The following is a 25,878-nucleotide window of genomic DNA, read 5'->3' as shown; positions in this document are numbered from 1 at the left end:
TATAGCTGTGATATTAAACTCACTTGTTGCTGGTTATGAACATTTCACCTCAAGAAAGTCCCCTTAGAGTCACAACCCATTCAATCCATTCTCTTGAGAATGAGCAACAGTTTATAGATAACAGACAATTCTTCGCATTTTTGTTGCAGATTTGGCTTAAACTTCTAAACCTCAGGTTCACAAGGACTCTGAACAAAGGAAGAAGGATATTGCAGAAGAGCACAGGACCTACACCCTCAGTGAAAACCCTGCATCCTCAAAAATGGCAATGAAGAAAATTCCATCAGACAACTGTTACCATATCATCCTGGGTAAATGAGTGGTTAGTTCCTGTTTCGATCACAGGAGAACTAGTATATTCCATTCCTTCTATGAGAACTGCTGACATACTCCGGCTTTTAATGGTGCCCCACTGCGCTTGGGATTTCAGAGAACAGCGAAGTGCATCCGACAGTGTACTTTGCCAATTGTACAAAGCTGTGTACTGGTGGGGTAAAAAAAAATAATAAAAAAAAAAAATCTCTCTTACTGGCAGGAGATCAATTTACAAACTCAAGCATGAGGTTTAATTACCCATTTCATTATCTTAGCTTGCATAGCTCTGAATGTGAACCTTCAATGAACCAAAGAAATAGTCACCAGCTGCTGCTTGGAGAAAGAGGGAGGTAACAGGAAGTAGAAGTTCAAATGCCTAAAACTGCTCTTGCTGCATATGGCACCATAGGCCTTGTTTGCAAAAGCAGGGGGATTGCCCCCAGCCAGTAGATCTGTATTATATGATGCTATGTGGAAGACTTCTGAAATTCCTGTTTACGTGCTAATCTGAACAAAAACCAAAAGAGATGAAACAGACTTATCTAGCCAATCGCAGATAAGCCTGAGAGTTAAATTTTCAAATACTAGCAACTGATCCTTAGAGATTTTTTTTAAAATTCATCCAGTAAATTCAAGCAAATAAATTGTGATGTACTTGTGGATTTTGTATTAGCAGGAAATAAAGTGTTTGCTGTAAATTATTCACTCAGCACCAGTTAACTACAATGCTGGCACATTACTAGGCTTTGTAATATTCTTCTCAAGATAATAGGTAGCATTTTGCTTATTACCCTCATTTTTAAGTTATTAGTTACATTAGGCCATTTGTAAATAAAGTGAAAATTGCAAGAAAATCAAATGCTTTTCCAACTACCTCATTAAAAGTCTCTTTAGTTCAGGAGGGCTGAAAATTCTGCATATCATGAAAAGCTAAAACAATAGTATACCATCAGGCTCAGCAATTCCAAACAAATTCACATGCCCTTTCACAATACCTGGGTTCCCAAAAGACTTTTCAGCTTATGAGCTAAATGCCTATCTGTAAAGCCGCATGCCTCTGAAAAAGTATAAATAATAGTGCAGGAGAAAAACCTACAGGGCAAGCGAATTTATGGGAGAACACAAAAGCTACTTAATTGCAACTGGAGTTGCCTACGTGCGGGGCACCTGGATCAGAGTAAAGCAATGTAGTATCAGATTCTAGAGCCAATTTTAGGGCTTTATTCCTGCAAGGTGACATAACCATTATGATAAACTCCTAGTGCTGTCAGACACCACTACTGCAGTATCACTCTTTGGGTTTGGGTTTGCATTTGCATTTGCCAAGAGTTGAGGGAGTACCAGTGTAGCTAGAAGGAGACCGCATGTCCTGGGAAGTTTCACTTATAAAACATGTATATAAGCACTGTTTACAAATCACCCACACAAGTCACTGCTATTTCAGTTTAGTAAGTAGCAAAGCACAGGAAGGCTAAGAAGCACATATTAAAACAAAGAACAGCCAGCAGCACCATTTTCTGCAACTTTTAGCTTTCTCCTGAGTGGCCTCCTCCTCATCCACACAATAACCCAGTCTTATTCTGCTTAGCAATGACATACCTAATTAGATCAAAGCCCAGGGTAGCCTGGCTAGAGAGTGTATTGTGTTATTTAGTCTTGCGCTGTAAGCAAAACCTCATACAGTACATCACATTTCTCAGGGGCTTCTCCAGACAACTATGTGGTACATATAATTGCCCCCACAAACAAATCATCAGCTAATCAACTGCTTTTCATTATCACCTCCAGCAGCACATTTATTTTGTAAATAAATGCCTTAAGAGCAAACAATTATAGGGAAAACAAAAGATTATCTGAATATGTTCTCAACAGAGGAGGTGGTAAAGTAGTAATTCAAATACTAAAATGAAGCAAAATTAGCATAGGGTGGAATGATTATCCCATTCCATGTATCCCTGTCTATTACAGTACAATAATAGACTGAAATCTGTGACTTTAATGGATGATCTGGGTAGTTGAAGGGAATGTGATTGACTGACACATTTACACAGAGGCTGATGAGCAGCATAATGAATGCATTTGTAAAACACAGCTAAGGTCTAACTCTAAACTGACTTGAACTCCCACACCTAGAGCAGGCTTGCACAGCAGATACTCTGCTGTCTTGGAGATTTGCTCTTTACCTCCCAAAGCAAGAAAATTTGCTATTGAGCCCCCTCCCTTGATGGGAACTTCAAGGGAGCATACGGCCACATAAGAACCTCCAGTTTAAGAGGAATTAATTGAAACAAGTCATATAAGATTCAGTGACAAACCAGTGCAGGGTGTATAAGGGAGACATAACAATACAGAGATTCATACTCCGCACCATACCTGTAGTTTCCTAGGTATACTCCATCAGGATTGAGCATGGGTGCAATCTTGAAGACCAGGTGGTCTCTCAGTACTTTTGCAATAGGATGCTGGCTCACAAGGAAATCAATTATACCTGAGAAAAATGAAAGAAGAGTTTGAAGAGGGGGGGAGTTTATGACATCACTGATTTCCAAATATCTATCTGAAATTTCACACATAGAAGATTGGAATGATCATTCTTTGTTCCTGGCACTGTTCCTGCTTTCAACAGAACAAACCACTTGCAATCACATGGCACCTGCCACCTTCTAAGAACTCCAGGAATAAGAACTTTGAGGATAAATACATTAGTCCATCCTCATAACACCAGTACAATATGTCAACATTATCAGACACAGTCAGGTTTCCACAGAGGGAGAAGTTACTGCTCATCAGCTGAGCCACAATAACATTTATCCTCCTAAGTGGTGAAATGAAGTAAAACCTACTAGTTTGAGCCTAGCACCTTACATACCCAGCACGCATACATGGGCACTCTCTGCAGCTCAGCTCATGAGTGGCAATTTGTTGAGCTGAGACACCTCAGATTTGTTTGAGCATATGCCCAGACATATCCTTAACAGATGAACACAGAATTCAGATCATTTGCATGTATAAAGAAATGTACAATATCTCACTAAATATGGGAGAGTTACAGAAACCCTGTACCAGGCACAGGGAAATTGGTGGATTGATAGACTGGAATTTATAAGGTCAGATTCTTCACTCACTTTGCACCCATAGAAACCAGGAGTAGCTCCACCTCATCAGTGAAGCTCATTTAATGTGGAACCAAGGCAAATGACATGGGAACTGAATCCTACATGCCCTTCCTTTGGGCACAGTCACAACACCAGACCCTGCAGAAGCTCCCTCCTCTGGGCCTTGTGCTTAGGGAGCGACTAAACATCTCCTTGCTCCAAGGCTGGTGCTGGGGCAGGAGTCAGGCAGTCTGGCAGTTAAATTCATTGCTTATTCCTCCACTGAGTTGATACTGACAGAACTAGCTTCCAGGGAATGAATGTCACGATAAATTGAGTTCCTGTGTAATCTTAGGACACCCACAGATAGGTCATGACAATTTGCTATTTATTGTAAGGTCCATCCTGCGAAGCAGGAACCATTTACTGAATTTCCCCAGAATAAATCAATGACTATGCTCTAGTAACAGGATAAAATAAAGCAGAGAAAAATTAAGGCCAATCATCAGTAAAATTTCCCTAATGGCGAACTCTATTAGACTGTGGATTTGTCTCTCCAGGGGAAAAGTGGAATCCCATCATCAGAAACATTTAACGCTGGACAGGGCAAAGCCCTAGGGAATAGATATAACAAGCAACAATTCAGCATAGGAGAGATAGCATAGGCTAACTAGCTGACTTCAAAAAAGCTGAATTTAGACTTGATTTTTTGTGATCCAATCAAAACCTGTAAAAACAAACAAACTAAAATCCAAGTACAGGCCAGGTTAAACACACTTGTTTATCACTTAGCTGAAACATTCACTGAAGACAGTACCAAAATCTAACATTCTGTACAACTCCTTGATTTAGCTTATTTCACAAGGCCCATTTTGTATTTCAAATACTAACAAATCTGAACCTGTGCTGCTGTTGGAATGATTTCTAATTTGCTGAGGCACATGGGGAAAAATGGGTCTTCTGAAAAAACGTCTAAAATGATCAAGGTATAGTTGACTCTAAACATCAGCAATTTTTTCATCTATTAGTGACTAAATCTGAAGAAGAGAAAGTCACTTTCAGGAACCAGGTCCTCCACTTGAGAAGAGACAGCCTGAATTTCTGAAGCAAATTAGCATATACATAATTATATTGCTCAGGAAATGTTTCTGCAATTACCTCCTCCCAGTGAAGGAAACCAAACATCGATCTGCTTTTTGGTTGGTGGTGTGTCTTTTGTTCATTATACAACAGCAAGAACACAAAGAAATGACAGGGACACAGCTGGATCCTGAATAACCAGGTTTCCTAACTGTATGCAAACATGAAAGGCTTAGCTATGTTAAACTGCTGCTCTAACTGTTTTCTGGCAGTGTCTAAAACATAATCCACAGTATGCACACCTGGAGGGCTCAAAACTACTTAAAGGGATACAATCCCAGGCTTAGTTCCCTGGCTTCTTGAGACAGCAGGCTGATTTTAGTTTTAACAAGCTTGTAACTAGACGCAAAACATCATCTCAGTTAATGTTTTCTAAAATACTTGGAAGGGTTAACTATTCAAAAATCAGTATGTCTGGAACATACTTTATCCAAGGTTGGGTATGAGCTTTCAAGGCAGCCACAATAAAGCTGTGTAAATATGGCATTGTGTACATGATCATCACTTCACCAAAGGCTTTGGTGGAACAGTTTTGACATGAGCTCTGGCAGCGCACCAAACATGTACTTGTGATGGCTCTTCACGTAGCAGAGAGGACCACAAATACCTCAAGGATAACATGACTGCTTTTCATTCCAGAGGTAACACAAGAGCCCAAACTCTCAAAGCTTTGCTCTGGCTGTAGCTGTGCCAGGGAAGGGGCTGGTCAAGGTTCTGCTCATTTTGCTCCTGTTATTAATGCAGCTTCACTCAACAGAGCTTGGCAAAGGCATCTTGGCATCTAGAAGATACAGTTTTCAGCTCCACGCAGGGAATTATTATTCCCTAACTAATAATGTGATGTGGAAGGCTGCATGTAAACGTGTAACGGGTGAGCCTCTGCTCTGAATGATTCACTGTGGCACAAGACACACCAGACTAAAGGGAAGAGACTGACCTTGCACACCCAGCATCTTGGTGGCAAACGAGACCCAGAATTTCCCGAGGTATCACCATCTATTAGGGGGTAGCGCAGCCAGGTTTACCCAATCCAAGGAGATTTAATTATTTTCTTATTTAGGAGACAGTTAATTAAATCTGAAGAAGTCTTACCCCATGATAGAAATACAAAGAGGGAGTTAAAGATAACGGACTCACAGAAGTCTAACCTGAAAGTAAAGGCAGATCTAAGGAACACAAGAGAAGCATTAGATGAAAGCATACATCTATGTATACGAACGTCACCATAAAATTATTGTAAACATCCAAATAATCAATACAATTAGCAAAGAGCTTTGTCTTTCAGAGGAACCCAATAGTCTCTGGATCAATAATGTTTAAAGTAAAAAGACAGATATCAGACTATTAAAAAAAATACCATTGCAGAGAACTTGGTTCTCCTGTTAATAAATCAATACAAACTACATTTTACAGCTTCTATAATCAGCAAGAGACATATCAGTGTATCTCATTAGGCCAGGGTTAAGAATTTGGCAGCAACCAAAGCCCATTTAATATCATTTACTTCAAGGCAGACATGGCAATACAACAGATGCCCTAATTTATTTGTTGATCTTTGTATTAAAATAACAGTTTGCTGGTAAACAGGAAGGGTAATGATGCCAGTCACCCTTGTTAGTGGCTAATAATTGCTTAATTTGTCCACTAATTGACCTGTGCTACTGTTGAAGCACTGGATCATGTTGCAGGGCATGAAGTAAACAAGGCCACTGTAATGTTACTTTAGAGAATGACTTCTGGAAATAGAACTACTTATTGCTATAAATTTTCTCTTCACAGATGAGCAGATTAATTGGTCTGCCAATTAGTCTGCTATTAAAGAAAAAAAGGGCTGCCCGCAGATTGGCTGGATCTTCGAACCACAGCCTCAGTTTGGGTCAAATGAAATAATCCAATCTGAATCAGTCACATCAGCTCTGAAAAATAAGACAAGCATTATTTAAAAACAAATCTCTTGGCTGGAGATCAAGGAAAATAGCCCAAGAACTAAGTATCAGCTCTTCAAGTGACTTGAAAATAAAATGGAGAACATGATGGAGTGGGTCTACTGAGGCACATTACAGTGTGGAAAAGTTCTCCAATTAAAAGAAGAAAAACAATATAGATTATTTTTGTATCAAGCTTACTAGAAAGTAATTAAAATCATTATTTTTCAAATAATAACATGCAATTATAGATGCTGCCTGGAACCAGAACAGCTCAGAAATCAGCATTCAGCCATGACATAAGAGGCTTATCTGTAGTCCACTAAAAATGAACCAAAGTCTAAAGACTACGTTAACTTCAAGGAGCTTTTCATAGTTGTGAGGGAAAGGAAAGAAAGAATTGAAAACAAGGAAAAGGGGAAACAATACTGACAACTGCGTGTCATTCAATACACAGTCACAATGGCTCCAAAAGTTTTAGCAGTTTTTTAACAGTCTTTCTTGGTAAACACAGCTTCACTGAAACTGTGCTAAATCAGGACTCAATCTCTTTTACTCTGAGTCACTTTTTTATCATTGTTCTTTCTTAAGGCTAAACTAATTTTCTCAAATTTTTCTGGCCTTCTGCAGCTCATTATCTCTTACCTACTCCAACACCAGATCCTGTGGCATCTCTCTGCCCACCCTAATCCAGCTCAAATTATCTACTGGTGCTTCACAAGCGAGTCAATGGTTCCCTCTCCTATAACACATCAAAGAAATCTCTGCTCACACAATTTCCACTGTTCTGTCTGGATGTTTCCTTAATCAACTGCCTTAAAGTCTGTTTAAACTTCCTGTGGTCTCTAACATGACCTTTCCACATTTGCTCCCTCCAAAGAAAAGCCCATCTTATCTCCTGTTTCTCTATTACCCCATCCTTTTACTCAGTTTGACAATATGTTTAATTGTATAACTGTATAATACATTTGCCCTGCTCCTATTACTGCAAATCTAATCACCACAGATCTTAATGCAATATGGCAACTGTTAATGCAAACATATCCTGGACTGTGTCTAGGATATGACTAGAAAGGAGCAATTTATATTTTCAGACCAATTTCCTAACACTGCATAGCTGCTGGTATCCTGCAGTCATCTCACATAGCCTGCAGGTTAAAGAGAATGTAACAATTAGGCTCTAACAACAATTGAATATATTTATTGTAAAGTAAATACAAGGGAGTCCTGAATGCTTATGCTTATACAAATCTATTGAAATGTTCTGTTAAAGGAAACCGAAACCAATGTGAAAGACACAATACTTAGAGTTTTGTGGAGAATAGGAAAACAAATATGTGGGGTTGGGCTTTTTGGAGAGGATTTTTTAATATGTTGAAAAAAAAAAAAAGAAAGATGACAGTTTATTGTAGCTGCTTGGCCCTACCTCCACAGACAAATACAGCACAAGCAGTAAACAACAGCAAGACATTGCTGTGCCACCATTTGTCTGTGATGGAGCTCTCCTTCAGCAAAGGGGCCCTTGTCTGTTCAGCCTTTGCCCTTTCTCATGGGACTTCAGAAAAAAAAAAAAAAAACAAAAACCAACACCCCAAACACTACACAGCAAAACAAAGCATGAAAAAGACAGATGAACACTCTTCCCTGTCCCCGTGTGGTGGGAAAGGTGACACACTCATGCTGAACCCTACCCAGGACAGATCACAGCAATTCTGTGCCAGCATGGTCTGTACAGAATGTTCATCCTGTGCTTCAGTGCAGCCCCCAGCACAGGCCAATAGACAGAAATGATCCAGTAACGTCTTAGCCTGAAGTGTTTCCAATATTCAACACAACAGCAAGGAAAAAAAAAAAAAGGTATGTGAATGGTGGTAAACGAGCAGAGCTGACTCACAGCAGGGTTATTGACATGATCTAACATCATGCTGTCACTGAAATTATCCCTACAAAAGTTCATCACATAGAGTAATCCATAAGCACAAGATCATTGCAGATGCTGACTTTGCTCCTTCTCACAAGGGCTGCTCCTCCTCTTAACGTGTAAAAGGAGATTGCCAAACTCAACTGTTGGGTTTGTGGGGTACTTTTACACTATTTAGAAACACATTTTTTGGGGGGGACGGGATGGAGACAGATGGACACTCAAGGGTGCACAGTAATTTTAATATCAATACAGAAGAAATGTATAGATTTGGAATGTTCTGTAAATTGGTTTCCTTATCTTTCCAAAAGGTCTCTTTGGAATCCATGGGAAAAACAAAGCTTATTTCATTAAAATTGCAAAAATAATATGGGTGGGTGATGAAGGAGCACTGCAAAACTGAAACAGGCACCTAGTTACGGTGTTAGACAAGTGAAAATTTCTTGCCTGAAGTCTATCAGTCAGTGGTGTCCAGCTGTCAAACATGATGTATGTCCACATGCATATGCCTCTCTTTAAGCAGTTACTGCAATTAATGAGAGCGGGGAAGATCCAGAACATTGGCTTTTTTTCATTAACTCCCTCTCTGGCCATCCTCAGTACACACAAGTGCAAGTGAATTACTTACACTCTCAGAGGGATGCAGTACCATGCAGAAAACCTTAGTGAGTATTCATCAGATCCTAATTTTCACATCAGCCTCTGCTCTTCCCATTTCCTCTATGCTGATGCTCAAATTTCATCTAGCCTTCCTCCAGAGTAGGCTCAGAGGGAGCCTGCACAGGCCTATGAGTTCCACATAATGAAAAACAAGTTCTTAGAAAATGCAGAGAAGTTAACAATTTTTCCCAGTGGTTCCCATGGACAGGAAGCTCTCAAGGGAGACAATAGCGAAACAACACAATCACCCATGGCAAAGCACACAGGAGCCAACCAAGGCAGGTGAGGCTGTTAAGAGAAGGATGTGGTAGGTGAACCAGATACATTCCTGGTTATGGTTCATCTAAAGCATCCAGAAAGAGGAGGGCTGATTGATTCTCCTGGAACACCAAGCCTTTTGATTGCAGAACAGTTTGTCCCCAACTAGACAAGTAAATGTTTCAGTGCTAAAGAAGATCTTGTTGCTTGAGTATGGTTGGTTAAAAGCACCCCAAAAAGTCTTTAGGACCCTGTGGTCATTTCAGTGATTTTTTTTTTAAAAAAAAATAAATCTGTAATCTGTTGCTATTGTAAACAAAAAAACCCCAACAAACAAAACACAAAAAAACCCCACAAACCAAAACCAACCAACCAAAAAAAAACCCCACAAAAAAACCCAAACCAAAACAAAAAAACCAGCAAAACACACACACCAAAACCCAACACAAAAACCCCAAAAAGCAATAGTTAAGTCCCTGGTGGATTGTACACATGGGCCCACTTCACCTATTTTTATAGAAAAGTTTCACATTTAACTTTAAGGATTCAGCTGTGATAACCTAGTTTATTAGGAGCACATCACGCTATATTATGGCTTATTTGTTCTTTTATTTACCATTTATTCTCTCATCTATTCTCTGCTGTAACTCTATGTCTCTTCAAAACACAGGATTAAAAGCAAAGGAAATCTCAAATAATGGGATAAAATGAATGTGCAGGAAATGAATGGGTGAATTAGATTACAGCAGATGAAACAGTGGTCTCAAATGCAAAATGCAGGGAGTTTATTTAATTTGTTACTCTTTTAAAATGAAAATATGCTCACTGACTTGAATTAGTAATTTTCCTGTTTCAAGATATGTTAGACCATTACAGCTAGGCCTGTTTCCAGAGCAGTGAAATAAATGGAAAACAGCCAGTCTCCCAGGGAACGCACTAGCTCACTGCATTTTGCCAGCCCAGTGAAACAGTGCTAATGTCAGCTCCAGAGAAAACCGTACTGCTGCTGTAGGGGCTGCATGCAAAGAAATTGATAATTACTAGCAACAAATACTTAAAATGGCAGAGAAAGGCACTATGGATTTTAACTCAAGTTTTAATGTACGTGGTAAGCACAGACAGCAATTGATTTAAAGAACATTTAAAAAATTATTGTTCCTGACCTCTCTCTCCCTCTCTTCTCCAGTTGGCATAGGGGTTCTACAAATAGTTACTCTGACATTCAGTGTAGCTGAAACACAAAACCATGTGAAGGAAGCAAGAGGTGGGAACAGCAGTCCAGAGCTTCCCAAACAGGTTCTGCCAATGTAAGAGAGAAGGACTGCTCTGTCAGTCACTGACCTGAATCAGTGCATCCTAGCCCCTCACCTCCACCCCTCCAAGTTTCTCAGATATATTCTTTTGCATGTAATGATGTAACTGAGGGGACTGAAGGCTCTGCTGGAGGACCACAAATGTGTGGCAGGCCTCTCTAAACAGATCAGCAGATCATCATTTGTGTGGACAGCAAGTGGCAGTTGCATTACTGCATTAGAGCTCTATAATTAAATAAGACTCCGGACAGTTTCATACCCTAACATTTCAACTGCTTTCCAGAACACCCAATAAAGTTATAAAAATCCTGTTGTACGGATACAGGAGACATTTCTGCCATTACAGCCCTATATTACATTAAGATTGCAAATTCAATGAAGATTTGGGAATATTTGGGCTAGTAAAGCATTCTAGGACTACTGCGTAGTAAGATGAACCATATGATGCCACTAGGCAGACGTTCTTGTCCATTTTAATGTGTCTATTGATTAAGAATGGATGGGACAGACTGGGATGGAAAACACCTTGCAAATTTTTACCTTACGTGGATATTCATTGTTTTCACACAAAGGAGGTACACTTATACCATTTACCTTTCATGTGGAGTAATTATCCCACTATTTTTACAAGATTTCTGAATTGTAAACCATACAGACGTTGCCTCAAAACCCCAAGGAGTTCCAGACCATGGTGCTCCAGATGTGTTTCAAGCAGGCAGACTATGCAGAGAAATGGATATGACTGGAATAGTCAGCCACAAATCAACACTCTAGAAGTAGAATCAATTCAGTGCAAGAAGTTGGTAAGTGACGAGTGTTGGGATTTCCTATGTATTTTTATGAGCTATGACCCTTTCCTCAGGATTCACATCTGCTTTGGAGAATATGTGACTGCTGGTGCTGGGCTGGAGCACAACATTCTGATTCAGTACTGAAAAGTTATAGATATATCTTGCCAGTAAAATATAATTAAAGTTGGCATTCCCAGCAACTAGGATGCAGGACCAGGAGCCAGAATGCCTGATCTTGGTCTCTAGCACTGCTGATTTTTGGCAAGTTGCTACCAGTCTGCTATTTTAGTATGTTCAATTTGAGATAGCAATGGCCAGATTTGCAGGGCAGCAAAGCTAACATCTTTGAGGCCAAAACCAGCAGATGGATTTTTCAAACAAACTCATAAAGCTCAGTGGTGTTGACTGCATTCAGGAATGTGGCAAGTGACAACAAAGAGGGTTTGCTAGGTGTTGAACAAATTCTGAAACTTTTGTATTCTTACCCAGCTGCCACTAGGAGATCTGTGCCACTGACAGTCCGTTCTCTCCCCACTCAGCCCTAAAGCTGAAGATTTCCTACAAACCAGCCCTATAGAGGTAAAAATGGAAAGGCTTTTAGTAACAGAGACAACCAGTATTGCTGGTCACTACAGAAATGGAGGCTTAAGTACTCTTAGCTTTGCTGTTTTTTCTTCCAAACAAAATCGAGGAGTGTTCCACAAACCACAGGCAGTGCTCAGCACCTCAAAGGATCACCTGGGGAGGGTAAAATATGGTATTCAAAATTTTCCTGTTAAAATTGTCAATCAAAAAAAGAGAAAATCAAGTATTTTGTGAGGGCAAGTCTAGTTCCTCCTTGAGAGTTATCCAAGTACTTTACTTTAGCCAACGCCTGGTCCAGCCTGAAAAAAAAAACATTATTAAACAGACCTTAGCAGATTATGAGCCAACAAGGATTGTCTCATTACAAAAGACTGCCTAGGTCATAGTTACGTAACGTCATTCTGATAAAAGTCTCTTGTAGCACACCTCAAGATTTGCTCTGATACTTTGACAATTTAACAGCTGGAGACCCCAAGGAACCTAGCAGTTTGACCCTTTCTCACATTGTTGGAACCAGCAATTTATGGCCTCTGGACTAATTTTAATGCCATCGATTTGGATTGTGGGTCTTTTCAGACTTTAGAAAAAGACATAAAACAATGAGAAAAGCTAGATTCTCAACATCTTCAAACCTGGGGGTTCATGGCAGCAGCAAGCTGCTTGAACACTTGATCAGAGAAGCAGTAGGGTGTTAGTGGCACCATCCACCTTATCCTACTGCAGCTCTGAGTGCACAGACTTGTATGCTCTCTCCAGCAACACTTGGTACTCACTGAGTCTAGGTGGTACATCAGGTTAATCTCTGCCATTATTTCATGGTATCTGGCTCTCCTGTTCCCTACGGCAATAGGATCCCCACTAGCTTCAAAAAATTAGGCGAATGTAGGGTAGTAGAATGAGGCCAAGGGTGGGTTTGTCTGGTAAAAAGCACAAGATTGAACAGAGGGTAGCAAACTGCCTCCTGACCTCTGTAGTGATGAGCCCATATCTCAGCCACTTAATAACCCTGATGGCTGACATAGCTTGCTTAACTACAAACTAATCTTCCCCAGGCCCAGAGGGCAGTCATACAGTTCTCCAGTAGAACTGGCACAACAGCAAAGACCTGTGGAATTGACTTGAAAGAACCTGTCAGACTGTGACAGAGGGGACACAGCAGCAGCAGTGTACAGCTGCTGCAGGACTGCCTGAAGGGTTCCTAAATTCAGTGCTTAGCACAGACCGAGTGGGTGCCTTTGTTGGTTGGCTTTGTTTTCTTTAATTTTCCTAATATGTCGTAAGGAGATTGGAGTTCTCTTTGCATCAAAATGAGCCTACCAATACCCCCTGGACTGTATCTCTTTTCCTCCTGGGAAGAAAAAAAAATAAATGTTCCTGGAGAAATACTGCAGGGATCAGATGATCTAGCTTTATTAATAAATTACTTGGTATTTATCAGAATCATTCTAAAGATCTTGCTTCAGAAGATGATGTATTTGGTCATTGTTATTCAAAGTCTGTCCTTCCCGCAACTGTGAGTCCTCCAGACAGCTCTAAAAACATTTGCTGGATTATGGCCCTCAATTTTTACAGAATTAACTAATGTTAAATAGAGCTAAGATTTAAGCCTTAGAATTGAACAGAAATGTATGGGAGATCCCACCTTCCCTGATAAGCAAGACAAGAGGCCTGCAGCCCAAAATAGTGGCCTGATTGCAAAGGGGGAAAAATAGATACAGGAGTAGAAAAATCCTGAATGCATGAACTAGAGTTAAGCAGGCATGCACCTTGACAGAATTAAGTCAGGCATCCTTGCATTGTTTCCTGATATCCTTATTGACTTTCAAGACATCAGTCTTTTCACCATCGCCCTAAAGGGGAGTTTCAGCTGTACACTGATGGCTCACACGGCATTAGCAAAGAGGTAAAAAACTAGAAGCAAAGTCACATCATTCTCCAGCTTTCAATTTACAGCTATAGGGGTCTTGCAGGGAAAAAAGCATCTAGATGATTACATTATTGCTGCTCCATCCAGGACCAGGCTGAGCTCCCCAGAGTCTAGAAAATGACTGTTCTCTTCCCCTCCATGACAACTGGATATGTGGAGGTCAGAGACCCTTCCAAAGCCAGGAAGGAGACTGCACCACAAGTGCAGTTTCCAAAGTTGACTGCACCAGGGAAAAGATTCCCAGTAGCACTCAGTGATAAAAATAAACTTTTATGGACCCAGGGAAGACTAAGCAGACTTTGTTCTACTTGGGAAGCCAGTAAAGGTTGCTAGATTACGAGGAGAAGTCAAAGATGATGACACTTTTCCTTTCAAGCCTTTTGTTGAATTGTTCCATCAGGACTTTGAGCACTTCTTACGTCCAGAGTTACCTTTTCACAACCTGGCAGCACTGCCTTCCTCTGGGGACCAGGAACATTTGGGTTTTCAGTGTGCTTAGTTTAACACAGATGGGCAATGGGAATGGAGGGAAGGACTAGTTTTATCTAACACCTCCCTTGGGAGCTTATCATAGAGCATGTTCTGCATGTACAGTAAGCACAAGCAAGCAGCTGCTTGTGCCCTTAGACTTACCACGTTAACTGAGGTACCAATAAGAACTACAGAAGTCTGAAGATGGATAGATCAGCCCAAGCAAAGACTGTGTTATAAACCAAGGTGGCAAAAGGTAGATTTCTCTGGAGAGAGATGGAGAATACATTTACATATGAAAACCTAATACACAGTGAAAAAGAAAAAGGGTGTTACATAAATAATGCTAGGGAAGAAATGAAAAATACGTATTTTCAAATGCACTCTAAAAATGGTTTCCAGCATCTGCAAATGTGTTGCTCAGTCAAGCAAAGACCCAGAAGAAGCAATAGGTATGAATCAGGCAGGCACACAAAGCTGCGTGATACAGACACAAGAGGGGCACTCGGCAAGTTAGTCGTTCACAACTATCCTTTCCAGTTTCCTTCTGCTGTAGAGTGTTGCAAAAGTACTTTGAGGAGCATGTCTACTGATTTGCCTTGACCTTGAATAACCTGTAGGCACTTGCTATTGGCCACTGTCACAAGGGAGCTACTCAGCCAGCCAGAACTCTATGGTATGAAAGTAGAACGTGTATTTCTGGAAAGGAGCAAGAGCACATGGGGAAGGAGGTGCCCCACAGGTGACGTGATGCCCTAACACACCAGGTCTCTCAAGGAGATACACATACACAATTCAGAATCTGAGTGAGAGGAACTCAGGGAAAAGCATGCATTGCATTTTCTTGTGCTCCAGCTCAGAAGTTTAGTCCCCTCAGCTGAAGAGAAGAGCTGAGGTGACCACTCCTCAGGACTGAACCCCAGCTGCTCACTTCTACTAGAGCTGATGCTTTGCCATTCATATATGAAGATGGCATTTACATACATGCAAACATTCTCCAGATCCTAAGAATAGCAACTGACAGTCTGCCCCTATAGGAAACCTGCACAACTATTTGTCCTTATTTCCCCTATGGGGACAACTGAAGTGATCGTTTTCTGTTACTCCTGATACGTGAAAACTTACACTAAGCCAGCTGTAATGGCACCTTTTGGCTGCTTCATTGATTTCCACTTTACTAGGTTTGCAGTTTATACTGCTCCACTTTTATAGGATTTTCCTGTCCTTCCATTCAAATCAGCTAAAAAGGCACAAGGCAGTTTGCCTGTTTCCACTCGGGCAAAGTCACTTGTAAGTCTCCTGTAGTAAAGCAGGGTGCAAAATCAACAGATGCTATGCAATGCTGGTGTCACCCCGTAAAGCAGGATTTCTAAAGTGGACAACCATCAGATTCCATAAACAGAGAAAGAGAATCCTGTTAAGTTGGTAAAGAGCTGCTTTACGCTTTCCTGTGGTTGCCTTCTGGTCATGAGAGAGGCGAGAGTGGCGTCACAGCTGTCTTGCTCTATCCTGAGACGTGGCTACCTTTCCCCTGAAGCTAGTGTGGGCTCTGCTTGCTTTGGGTTTGCGCCTCAGAAAGACATCTAAAACTACTGCACAAGCAGAACCAACAGCATATGAGAACAAGTAGATCTGTATCTATTGCCCACTCGATACAGGGAAGGTGGTAGTAGAGCCTGAGCAGTTCTAATCAGCAAAGAATAGAAAAAATTGAAATGAAACACAGAAGTCCATTTGCATAGCAAAGTCTGTAACTTCAGTCTTGGCAGACAATGAAAGCAGGGACTATACGCAACACCTGAACTAATTCTGGGTGACTCGCAAGCTGACCAGAGGCAGGAGGGGAAGAACAAAAACCTCATCCTCTGGGAAGATCTGATGGCCGAGAAAATGCTGGCTGCCTTTGAATTTTCTCCCCTTGAATCCGAGATGAAAGCTGTGTATCTGCAAGTTGCTTCCAGTGGTGCTGGAGGGGACTTGTTGGATAGCTGCTTGCATTGAGCTCCAGCAGGAAAAAGCAAAGCTTTTTTTCTGTGGTTTATTTATTTGTCTTAAAGAAAAAACAAAAGTGACCACATCTCTACATGAGGAAAAAATTTGCAAAAGCTCTCCTCTGCCCCTCACCAATGGAGACAGATTCTGTTCTTTTATTTACACTGCATGACATCCAGGCAAAAATAAGCTCTACAGAAATAAATTAGGGCCACTCCCTGTCAGTACAGATGTGCTCCTTTGCTGCTAAGCAGCAGAATATGTTGTAAGCCCCCACCTCCCCTCCAGAGAAAACATTGCTGTGAAAATGGAGCCGCAATGCAGATCCTAAAGGTGATGATAATTATCACTGAAGAGGAAATATTCGGTAAGCAAACTGTCCTCACATGAGTAGGGCCACCACAAGCAACTGACATCTCTGCTTGTGAAGAGGTAAAATTCTCCAGGAGGGTATAAGTACATGTTTCCATCTGAAAAGCACAAAGCAGGAAGTTAGAAGGATATAAATTTCAGGGTTCCTCTAGGCATTAATGGGTTTTGTTGTTGCTGTTTTAGGAAAAAAACCCTACAATTTCCTGAAGAATTCTGTTTGGACACAATCTTATTGCAGAATCTATTTTGAAGCATATTAAACTAAGAAGGAGTAAGACGCTCTTGTTCTAGAATAAGAATTGCTCAAGAAATGTTCTATTGCACTCTATTCACAGCCTGCCTCAGATGCAAATGAACTAGAGTGCCAGCAAGCCCTCAGACAGCAGCTCTCCCCAAGCACTTTGCAGCAATGGGTTTAAACTCTGGCAGCACCGTGACCACATAAGCTAATGTCAAGGTGCTATTTCGCTCATATCCTTGGCCATTAGGAACATTGCCAGGAAGAAGAAAAATCAGAGTTCACATGTAACCAGTGGCGAAGACTGTCTAACTTTCTGCATTGAACAGACTGAATTTTAACATCTTAAAGGTAAATTTAACTTTATTAAACAGACTCTTTTACTGCATGAAAGATACAGACATCAGAAGGAAGAGGTGCCGCTGAACATGTTGGACAAACTGGGAGCCTAGACTGACATGTACATTGCAAAAGTAAGGGTTTATTGAAAAGCCACTAGAGGGGTATGTTAGCTGTGATGGCAGCCACTTCCTAGCTGCTGTCTCCACTGCAGGGCAGGCAACCTTCCTGCAGGGAATCTGGGGGTCACTTCCAAGGGGTTTCCAGTTCTGACCCAGGACAGCAAAGCTTGCCGTTCCTTGCTCCTCCCCAGGAGTAAAAGATAGACTCAACTTCGAAAAGATGGCACCTAGGAGAAGGGTCATGGCATTTTTCAGCTCTACTCTTGATTCTGCAACAACCTGTCCTCCCATGTGACAGAAGACTGTTAAAGCTCAGCAAGGCTGAATGGCTTCTCCTGTACTGGGGAATTAGCCTCGCTCCTGTTCTCCCTTTGGTGTTATGGCACCAAGCACTGGTGTTTGTAAGGGGATTGGCTGCAATGGTGATCAGTGCCACACAAAAGCCACCATAGCATTAGAAATTTAAGAAACATGAAAACTGAAATCTTTCAGTGATTCTAGAAATAGCTTCTTTTGGGTACGTGGAGGCCTGGGAGAATGAGAACTTCCCCTGTTGTTGTTGTCTGTGACACATCTGTTCTGTAGTCACTCAAAGATTCAGCTTATGCTTGACCATAACATAAGGCAGGGTCCAGCTTTATAATATTTTGCCTACATGCTGTACCACTAGCTGAAAATTTTGAAGTAAACTTTGCTAAAAGACCTACAGACTTTTCCTCCTTTTTTAACTGAACACTGAACCTGGTTTTTAGGTTTCTTTGTTTCTCCCCCAATCCCCAATTTTTTCCTTCAGTGATAAATTGACAAAAAAGTAGGGAGAGAAGAAAAAAAGAGATAAAGGGAAATAGAAGAAAAATAAAAGTGAGCTTGTTCCAAATTTCAAATGAAGCATTCTCTTTGAAAACCTGTGGCATTTAAAAGAAAAAAAAAAACCAAACAAGTCAACTATTTTTCATCCATCTCCAATTACCTTTTACATTTAGCAGCTGCAAAGACTAAAAGCATCAGCTCCAAATCAGAGTATGTATACCAAGGATGTATTATCTTTTGCTGAACACGTAACAAGTAATTGTACACTTGAACTAACACTATAGGGCACTTCTGGAAATTGTCACTTAGAGGCCACACCTGTCACTAAGGAATCAACCTTCCTTGGGAGGACAACTTTTTAGAGAGCTGTGTCCCACTGTCCAAAACCACCCTAAATCCACACTTCCTGCATACAAAGTATTTAACAGAAGTTTGCCCATGCATTAGGGTCCCAGCAAAGCAGCTTATGCCTGCATTTCTTCCTAGATAAAATTAAGCAGGACTGATAAAGAACGTGTCCTCTCTTGGCTGGGGCATGTGCCCCACTACCCCTCCTTTCCATCCTCAGAGTGCAGAGAAGCAGGACTGCATTGAAAGAACAAAACCAACCACCTCTAAAGGGCTATTGTCTGGGACAGGAGCCTGCTTTTATCTCAAATCCCTTCTTCTTACTCTCCAAACAAGCTTTATGCCCTTTTCTCTGCAAACTGCAGAAGTCAAGGAGATATACCTCTTATAAACTTGTACACAATACCTTGCAATAGGCACACACAGAATGCATGAGCAATCTGTGCAGGGGCAGAGGAAGAATTTCACCCTGGTGCCCTTGTGTCAAAGAAAAGTTTCCAGCGGCCAAGTCCTAGTCATACATGAATGTTGGTTCCTCAGAGCAGCAGCTATAGCAAAGCAGAAGGAGCAAGAAGGCAAGTGCAGGGCACCTCAGAGATAAAAGAAGTGAAAACAAAATGAAAACAACAAAAAAATAAAAATCAATTCAGTTGAACTGAGCTAGGGCAGGCAAAGAACAAAGGGTCAGAAGACAAAGCCGGAAACAATAGACCAGCAAGATTAATATCAGTTGTGAGGAAGATCTGGGACACTGCTGAAGGAGAATGGAAAAGGCTTAAAGAGAAGTATAAAAACTAGAAGAGATTCCTAATTGTGAAGCCTGACATACCACTACAGCGCCTGCAGCTTGATCAGTACAGATCTCACACACTGCTGCACTTACAGAAGGGGCTTCATCTCACAACTTGGATTCCTTGAAATTAATGATGTTCACCTACTAGGAGCTGTTTCTTTTTTCATTAACAACGGAGCCATGCAAATGAGATCTAAAGGCAACCTCAAACTTCCTGTGGTCTTTACGTCTCTCTTCTAAGTTTTGCATATTCATGCCCTGGCCTAATTCAGCTAGAGCAGGACTTGAAGATTTCTGCCTGGGATTACCCCACTAGCAACAGATTATCCAGTACTGTTGGACACATGCATGCAAAGTCCAGTTTGGGGAAATGTGCATGCATGGTACACTCAGCCAGTTGAGTGTTGCACAGCTCCAGACTCAGCTGGCAGCGTCATGAGCAATGTACGAGCTAACACCTCCAGAGGGCTTGCTTTCCCATGTAAGAAGGTCTGTTGCATGGGCACAATGCCACTCCCTAAAAGTGCAGGACTTGCTGCCCATGGCTGTACAGAGCAATACACACAGAAAGTGGTCCTGACAGAATTGATAACTGGGAAGACATGGATAAGCATCTTGAAAATCCACTTGGACTGCGATTTCTAGTGGGAAAACTGGGCCATATTAAGGAAAGCCAAGTGACCATGAAGTGCAGCTGAATCAGTATTTTGTCTTTTTCCTACCCTCAGACATCAGCAAGGTGCCACAGTGTGCTGCCACAAAGATGATGTGCTTTGGCCTACAGGCACGTTGTTTAGGGCTGGAAGGAAACGACCTTTAAGCTAATGTTACTCAAAAGTATGAGCAGTCAAGAAACATTGCAAACCCAGTATGTTTAAGAGATTAATTGGGCAATCCCACCCGGAGACAAAGCAAAATTGCCTGCTGTTGTATAGTGAAGGCTTTCTCAATTCTCCCTCTTGAAGACCAAGAGCTCCTTTAGCTCTCTGATTACTGTAAAGAGGATTAGTTAACCAGAGGTAGTCAAAGGCCTGCCCTGGGCAAAGGGCAAACTGAATCAAAGCAAGCCACTTGACATTTCTTAGCTGCGTAGGCAAAGTGGACCTTGTTGTCCCAGGGGTGAGGAGTTAGGACTGATCCATTCCTCCTACTGGAAGATGCACGGTGAGCATGCAGGGCTAGGCCTGGGGGATGAGCCTGCCTGGCAAGTCCAATTTTCCTTTCCCACTACTACTGATAGGATGGAAGGGATATGGCAGCAACTGTTGCTGTTGGTGGGAAGGAGGTGTCTCAGTTATGCAACAGCCTTCTCCACAGATGACACAACTCTCCTCTCTGGGGCAGCCCAGATCTCCAGAGCCCTGGGGATTCCTTCTTCTTTTTGAAGACTGCAGCCCCCAGCCCCTGCACGGCCCCTCTACCCACCCTTGCCACTATCACACCTACTTGTCTTCTGTGCAGGGGTTCCCTGGTACATGCACTCCTATGTGGTAAGAGTGTGAATCACGTAACTCTATAGCCAGAGAAATCTAACCTCATTAAAAATTTCCTCCAGCTCAGGAAAAAAAGTGTATAACCTCTCTTATACCTGCCTGACACCACAGTGAATTGATTCAAAACCTGTGGTATCTTGTAACAGCTAATATCACTTTCGGTAGCAGAAATTCTTCTAACGGTCTATTTACATCAACACAATTTTAAGAGGAGCTTTTATTTCCATTACTCCAATATGGATGTTTTATATTCTCAGAACAACCTCTCTCTCTCCTGGGATACTTCACACTAAAATCCTATCCAGGAGATTTACAAGGGACAGACAATAATGTTTTTCATGTTGCTTTAGAAGTCAAGGAGAGTGTGTTTCCCTTTGTATTAAAGCTTAGGAGCTGCACACTTAAAGAAAAAAAACCATCTTAGTGAGAAGGATGAATGTAGTCTAACAACTTTAAGAGAGCCCTGCAGCTCATTTTATAGTTGGGCTGTTGAATTCTGTTGTCTTTGTCTGCTTCTCATCATTTGGTTTCCTGAACCCCTAATAAAAGAGACCATGAACTGCAGCTTCTGTTCACTATGTTGCCTCACTGCTTCCAAGTGCTAAGCTATGGCTAAATGAACAGAAGAGAGAGTGATCCCATCCTCTCCTGCCACAAATTATGCATATCATCTTAAATATGCAGAATACCATTCATTCTATGGGAAGATTTTGCACTTTTTTTTTGACCATGAGCAGTGACCTCTAGGGTGGAACTGTGAAATATTAGATGCATTTTCCTATGGATTGCAGCCAGAAAGAGGAGGTTTGCAAAGGATGCAGCAAATATTGAAAGGAAATAGAAGCTCTGTGTCTTTGTACCTTTGGGGTGGCAAGAGAGTGTAAAATTCCCATAAAGTGGAGCTTCTCTTTAGCTCAGTCCTCTTCAGTATTAGTAAAGCAGCTCGCAAACTGAAACAGTGGCAATGGCCCCCACAAAGGGCATTCCTGCACCAGAGCGCACTCAGAGGCCTGCTGCATAGCCAAGGCAAACCGCCCTCCTACGTACAAAGATGAATTACAAACTACACCTTTATCCATATGGAGGCATTCACTTTGAGCCTGGAAGTAGCCAGGAGAACGTAAGCTTTTGCTTCCACTCTCTTTCATCTAGCAGAGACTTTGCAGTAATATAACAAACATGCATGCATAAGATCCCCACTCTCTATGGAATCCTATTTTCTTTCTTTCTCTGGTAGGAAATATAGCTCAGAAATGAAGATTTGGCTTGCTAGAAAGAAGAATACAACAGATTAAGTGAGGTCAGAATGGATGCAACCCATGCATTTATTCAGATGCAAATTCAGTCCAATAGGAAGCCTGGCAGATGATGCCCTCAGTCTTCTCAGGGCCCCATCAACACCACAACAGGCACTTCCTGGGTTCAGTGTTTTTCTTTAGTACAGCTGCTGTTATCAAAACCATTCTACACCAACACCTACAGAAATAATTTATTTAGGAGAAATTTATCCCCTGGAAACTGCTAAGCAAGGTCATCACCTCTGTTACTTCAGAAGGGTTCTTTTCACATGTAAAGGCTTCATTAGCTGCATTTACTCTTGCATTTAAAACCTGCCCTGTCCTGTCTTTCAGTTACTATCACTTATGCCCTACTGCTCAAAAGATTTTTGCTTAGTGAAGGAAGCAGAAAAGGAGCTTTTAACCCCAACAGTTTATTCCTCCCCTTTCTTCATAATAAAAAACCGAGGTTTGTTAAAATTCCAAGTAGGAGCAATAAGTTTCAAAATTACTCTTTTTACACATACAACTGCCTTTCCCACAATAAAAAAAAACCAACAAACCAACACAAACTAAAACAAACCAAAAAAACCCCATGGTAGCAACTTCACCCTCTCACTAACTCGTTCAGGTATCCTGCAGGATCAGATTCAAAGAGCTTGAAGGCATTGCCTCCATGAAGTGAACTAGAAAACTGCCACCACTTTTAAGAGGCCATCTTGGAATCTGTCCTTCACAGCACACAGAGCAAATTTGTCACAGAGAGCAAGTTCAATTACCCACTATCCCAGTGAGTTACTGTGCAACAGCAGGACTCAAGACAGCTAGTGGAAGATTTGTTTTCAGGTAGTCTGTCCTCTTCTACCTCATCCTTTAAACTTAAAATCAGAACTTGTACAAAAGTTTTCAGATTTTTTTTTTCCTTGCCCTCTGCTGGCAAGAGGTTGAGTGTTAAAAACACAGACCATGAGGGTTAAAAACACAGAAAATCAAGAGACATTGTCCAATATAGTCTGGTTTTTCATTTCATATCATCTGATTTAAGGTGAAGCGAGAGGGAGCATTCATTTAAGCAGCTGTAATGAAAAAAGATTGATTGAAAAGTCATCTTTGCTCCATTTCTTATGGATAAGAGTCCCAGGTGTCTGTTTTCCTTATATTTTCTTTTTAATGGCTGTTCCCTATTCAGCCTATAAGCTTCAAGGTCATCTTCAGGTCAAATTACACTTAGCAAACGATGCTCAGCATCTGCAAACCTAGCTCTGGGATCCCTCTCCCTCCCCTCTTGCACTGGGTCTTCCACTCTGGGCTCCCAGCTTGCAAAACTGTATTAAAGTAAAATGCTTAGGGTACAAATTTTCTTTTTTGCATTTAGATGGCATGGTTGATGCCACACTGGGAAATGTGTTAAGATGACAACAAATGACGCCCTACTAGTAGAACGTGCTAAGTCAATGAAGAAAGTACATGTCTAACTACATCTAGACATTCTTAAGCTTGCCATTACTGACTGCTGGCAAAAGCAAAAGCACGCAGGACAAATTTAAACATGGCAGTTGCCATATGCCTCCTACTACTCTCCACACACACAAGTAGTGAGGGTCAGTTGCTTATCTCCCACAAAGAAAATAATTCCAGCAGTCAAAGAAAGTAAAATAAGACTGTAAGAATAGTGGGGAAAAAACCACAGTCCTGTTGTCAGATCTTGGATAAAATCCAACGCTTTGGAAAGTTGGCTTATCACCAGTGCTTAGAGGGTAGGGACTCATACAAATTTTATACAAATGTATCTTCTCACACTACATACATATTTAAGCGTTATTTGACCCTATCTGTAAGAGTTAATAATTTACTTGCCTTAACAGTATAATGTGGAAGACAGAAAATAGCATTTGTTTTCTCTAGATAAAAATACTGTGTGTTGGGGGGCGGGGGGGGGCAGGGGGGGGTATTAGCAAAAATATCTATGACAGGAAAGGAATCTAAAACCACAACTTCAGATTTCTGAGGGATTTTTCTGAACAGCCCATGAGAGATGAGTTCAAACTGTAACATGAATTAGCAGTGTTTGTGTTGCACTATAAAAGCCCACCAGGAGCAGCAGTGATTTCAGCCGGTTAGAAGATGGTCTATAAGAGCAAAGTGAAAACAACAGTCCTCTTCGTTCTAGACCCTACTCTTACTTACTCATCGCCGAACATGACACAAGCATCAATGCTCATGATGACCATCACAGCCTGAGGAGGAGAGCACCATCCTACCTTTGGATGTAAAGGGTACTCATGTGAATATACTCTCTAGTGAATAGCTCTCCATCTTTGTCCCTGAACTTCACAACAAGAAGTTAAGAACTATCAGGGAAACTTCCTAAAAAGGCTAACCTGAAGCATTGTAATAACTCTTAAAAGACCAAAAGAGAAACGAAAGGTTCTTAATCCATCTTTCTATGAAGAGCCCCTCTGGGCTTTCGCCTGCCTTTTAAGGAAGTGAGCTACAGCTCAGCAGCTGCACCATGTGTGAAATATTACAGCACTTGTTTTTAACTGCTGGATGAGGTGCCTCATGATTCTAGGGAGGCCTGGTTACTGCTGCAAGCACTCCAATGCTATAAGGAGACAGAGGTGTATACCCAAGTTTACAATACTTGCACATCTGCAGGAATACGGGGTATTTTTATCCAAAATTCAGTTTTCAGTGGATTCATCATAATGAAATACAAAGAAGGATGACACAGAAACAATAAAGCTCTGAATGGGAACATGACCTTGTGGTCTTTTCCTACAGGAACATAAAGATCCTTGCTTAGATTTAATCTGTGGATAAAGTGGGACAAAGGGCCAATAGACAGGACCAAGTATACCCTGATGTATCTATCCTAGCTAGATAATTTGCTTCTCAGGGTATCTTGCCTAATCAAAAAATGGAACATGTAATGGGGAGCTTCTGTCAGGACCCAGGAAGGTGGTGTCTGGAATACACATAACTATACAAACTTCACAGAGAGCACGCCAAAGAGGTCATGAAGAGGCTTGACTAGTTCAAAGACAGGCAGAAAAATAAGTAAGGAGTTAGTTTTGAACTTAGAGCTTTTAAGAGGAAGACAGAGTCTGAACTGAATGAAACCCAAGGTTGACTGAAAAAATGAAGAACAAAAAAGAAAGCTTGTAACTCATTATCTATTCTCCTGTGGGCTGATTCTCCAGGCCTGGGCAGTCACAATTCTGCTCTTCCATATACAAGACGCTGCTTGCACCTGAGGAATTTTTGGGATTAGCTTCCATATCTTAATACTTCAGGTGGTAAGCATAATCAAACATTCAAGAAGAAATCTCTCTACCAAGAAAAAAATCCTGGTATGTTCCTTATGCACTGGGCTGGCATTTGGATATTAAAACTGCAACACCTAACTCTGCCAAAATGCTTCCCAAGACTCCAGAAATAAAATTCCTCATTGTGCCTTCACTTAACCACCGAAGGGGTCCTTTTTATCCCTTCTTTTGACCCTCCCACACAAAAGTTTCCAAAGATGGAGCAAGCAGCCAATTTCACATTTGGCAATGCTAGAAACAACACAGCAATGGCCTTGAAATGTTTGCCATTTCTGTTTTTCTTGACACTAATTATACACACAAGGCAGCTTCATCTGCACTGGGCAGAATGGCTCAATGCACATCAGAGTTCAGTGCCTTCAGA

The 25,878-nt window shown here is 41.3% G+C and overlaps 1 protein-coding gene across 2 annotated transcripts in view; it reads right to left on the bottom strand.

Annotated features, from left to right (window-relative positions):
- LOC130156627 (BEN domain-containing protein 5) overlaps nt 1–25,878 on the bottom strand; it is a 965,146-nt gene that overhangs the window by 199,697 nt on the left and 739,571 nt on the right. For both annotated transcript variants that reach the window (XM_056355197.1, XM_056355198.1), the window contains exon 8: nt 2,689–2,803. In XM_056355197.1, coding sequence (XP_056211172.1) covers nt 2,689–2,803 — 115 coding nt within the window. The remainder of the gene's footprint in view (nt 1–2,688; nt 2,804–25,878) is intronic.

This window comes from Falco biarmicus, chromosome 11 (genome assembly GCF_023638135.1).
Source record: "Falco biarmicus isolate bFalBia1 chromosome 11, bFalBia1.pri, whole genome shotgun sequence".
Classification (NCBI taxonomy): Eukaryota; Metazoa; Chordata; class Aves; order Falconiformes; family Falconidae; genus Falco; species Falco biarmicus.
This window is presented reverse-complemented; position numbering and strand designations above follow the sequence as displayed.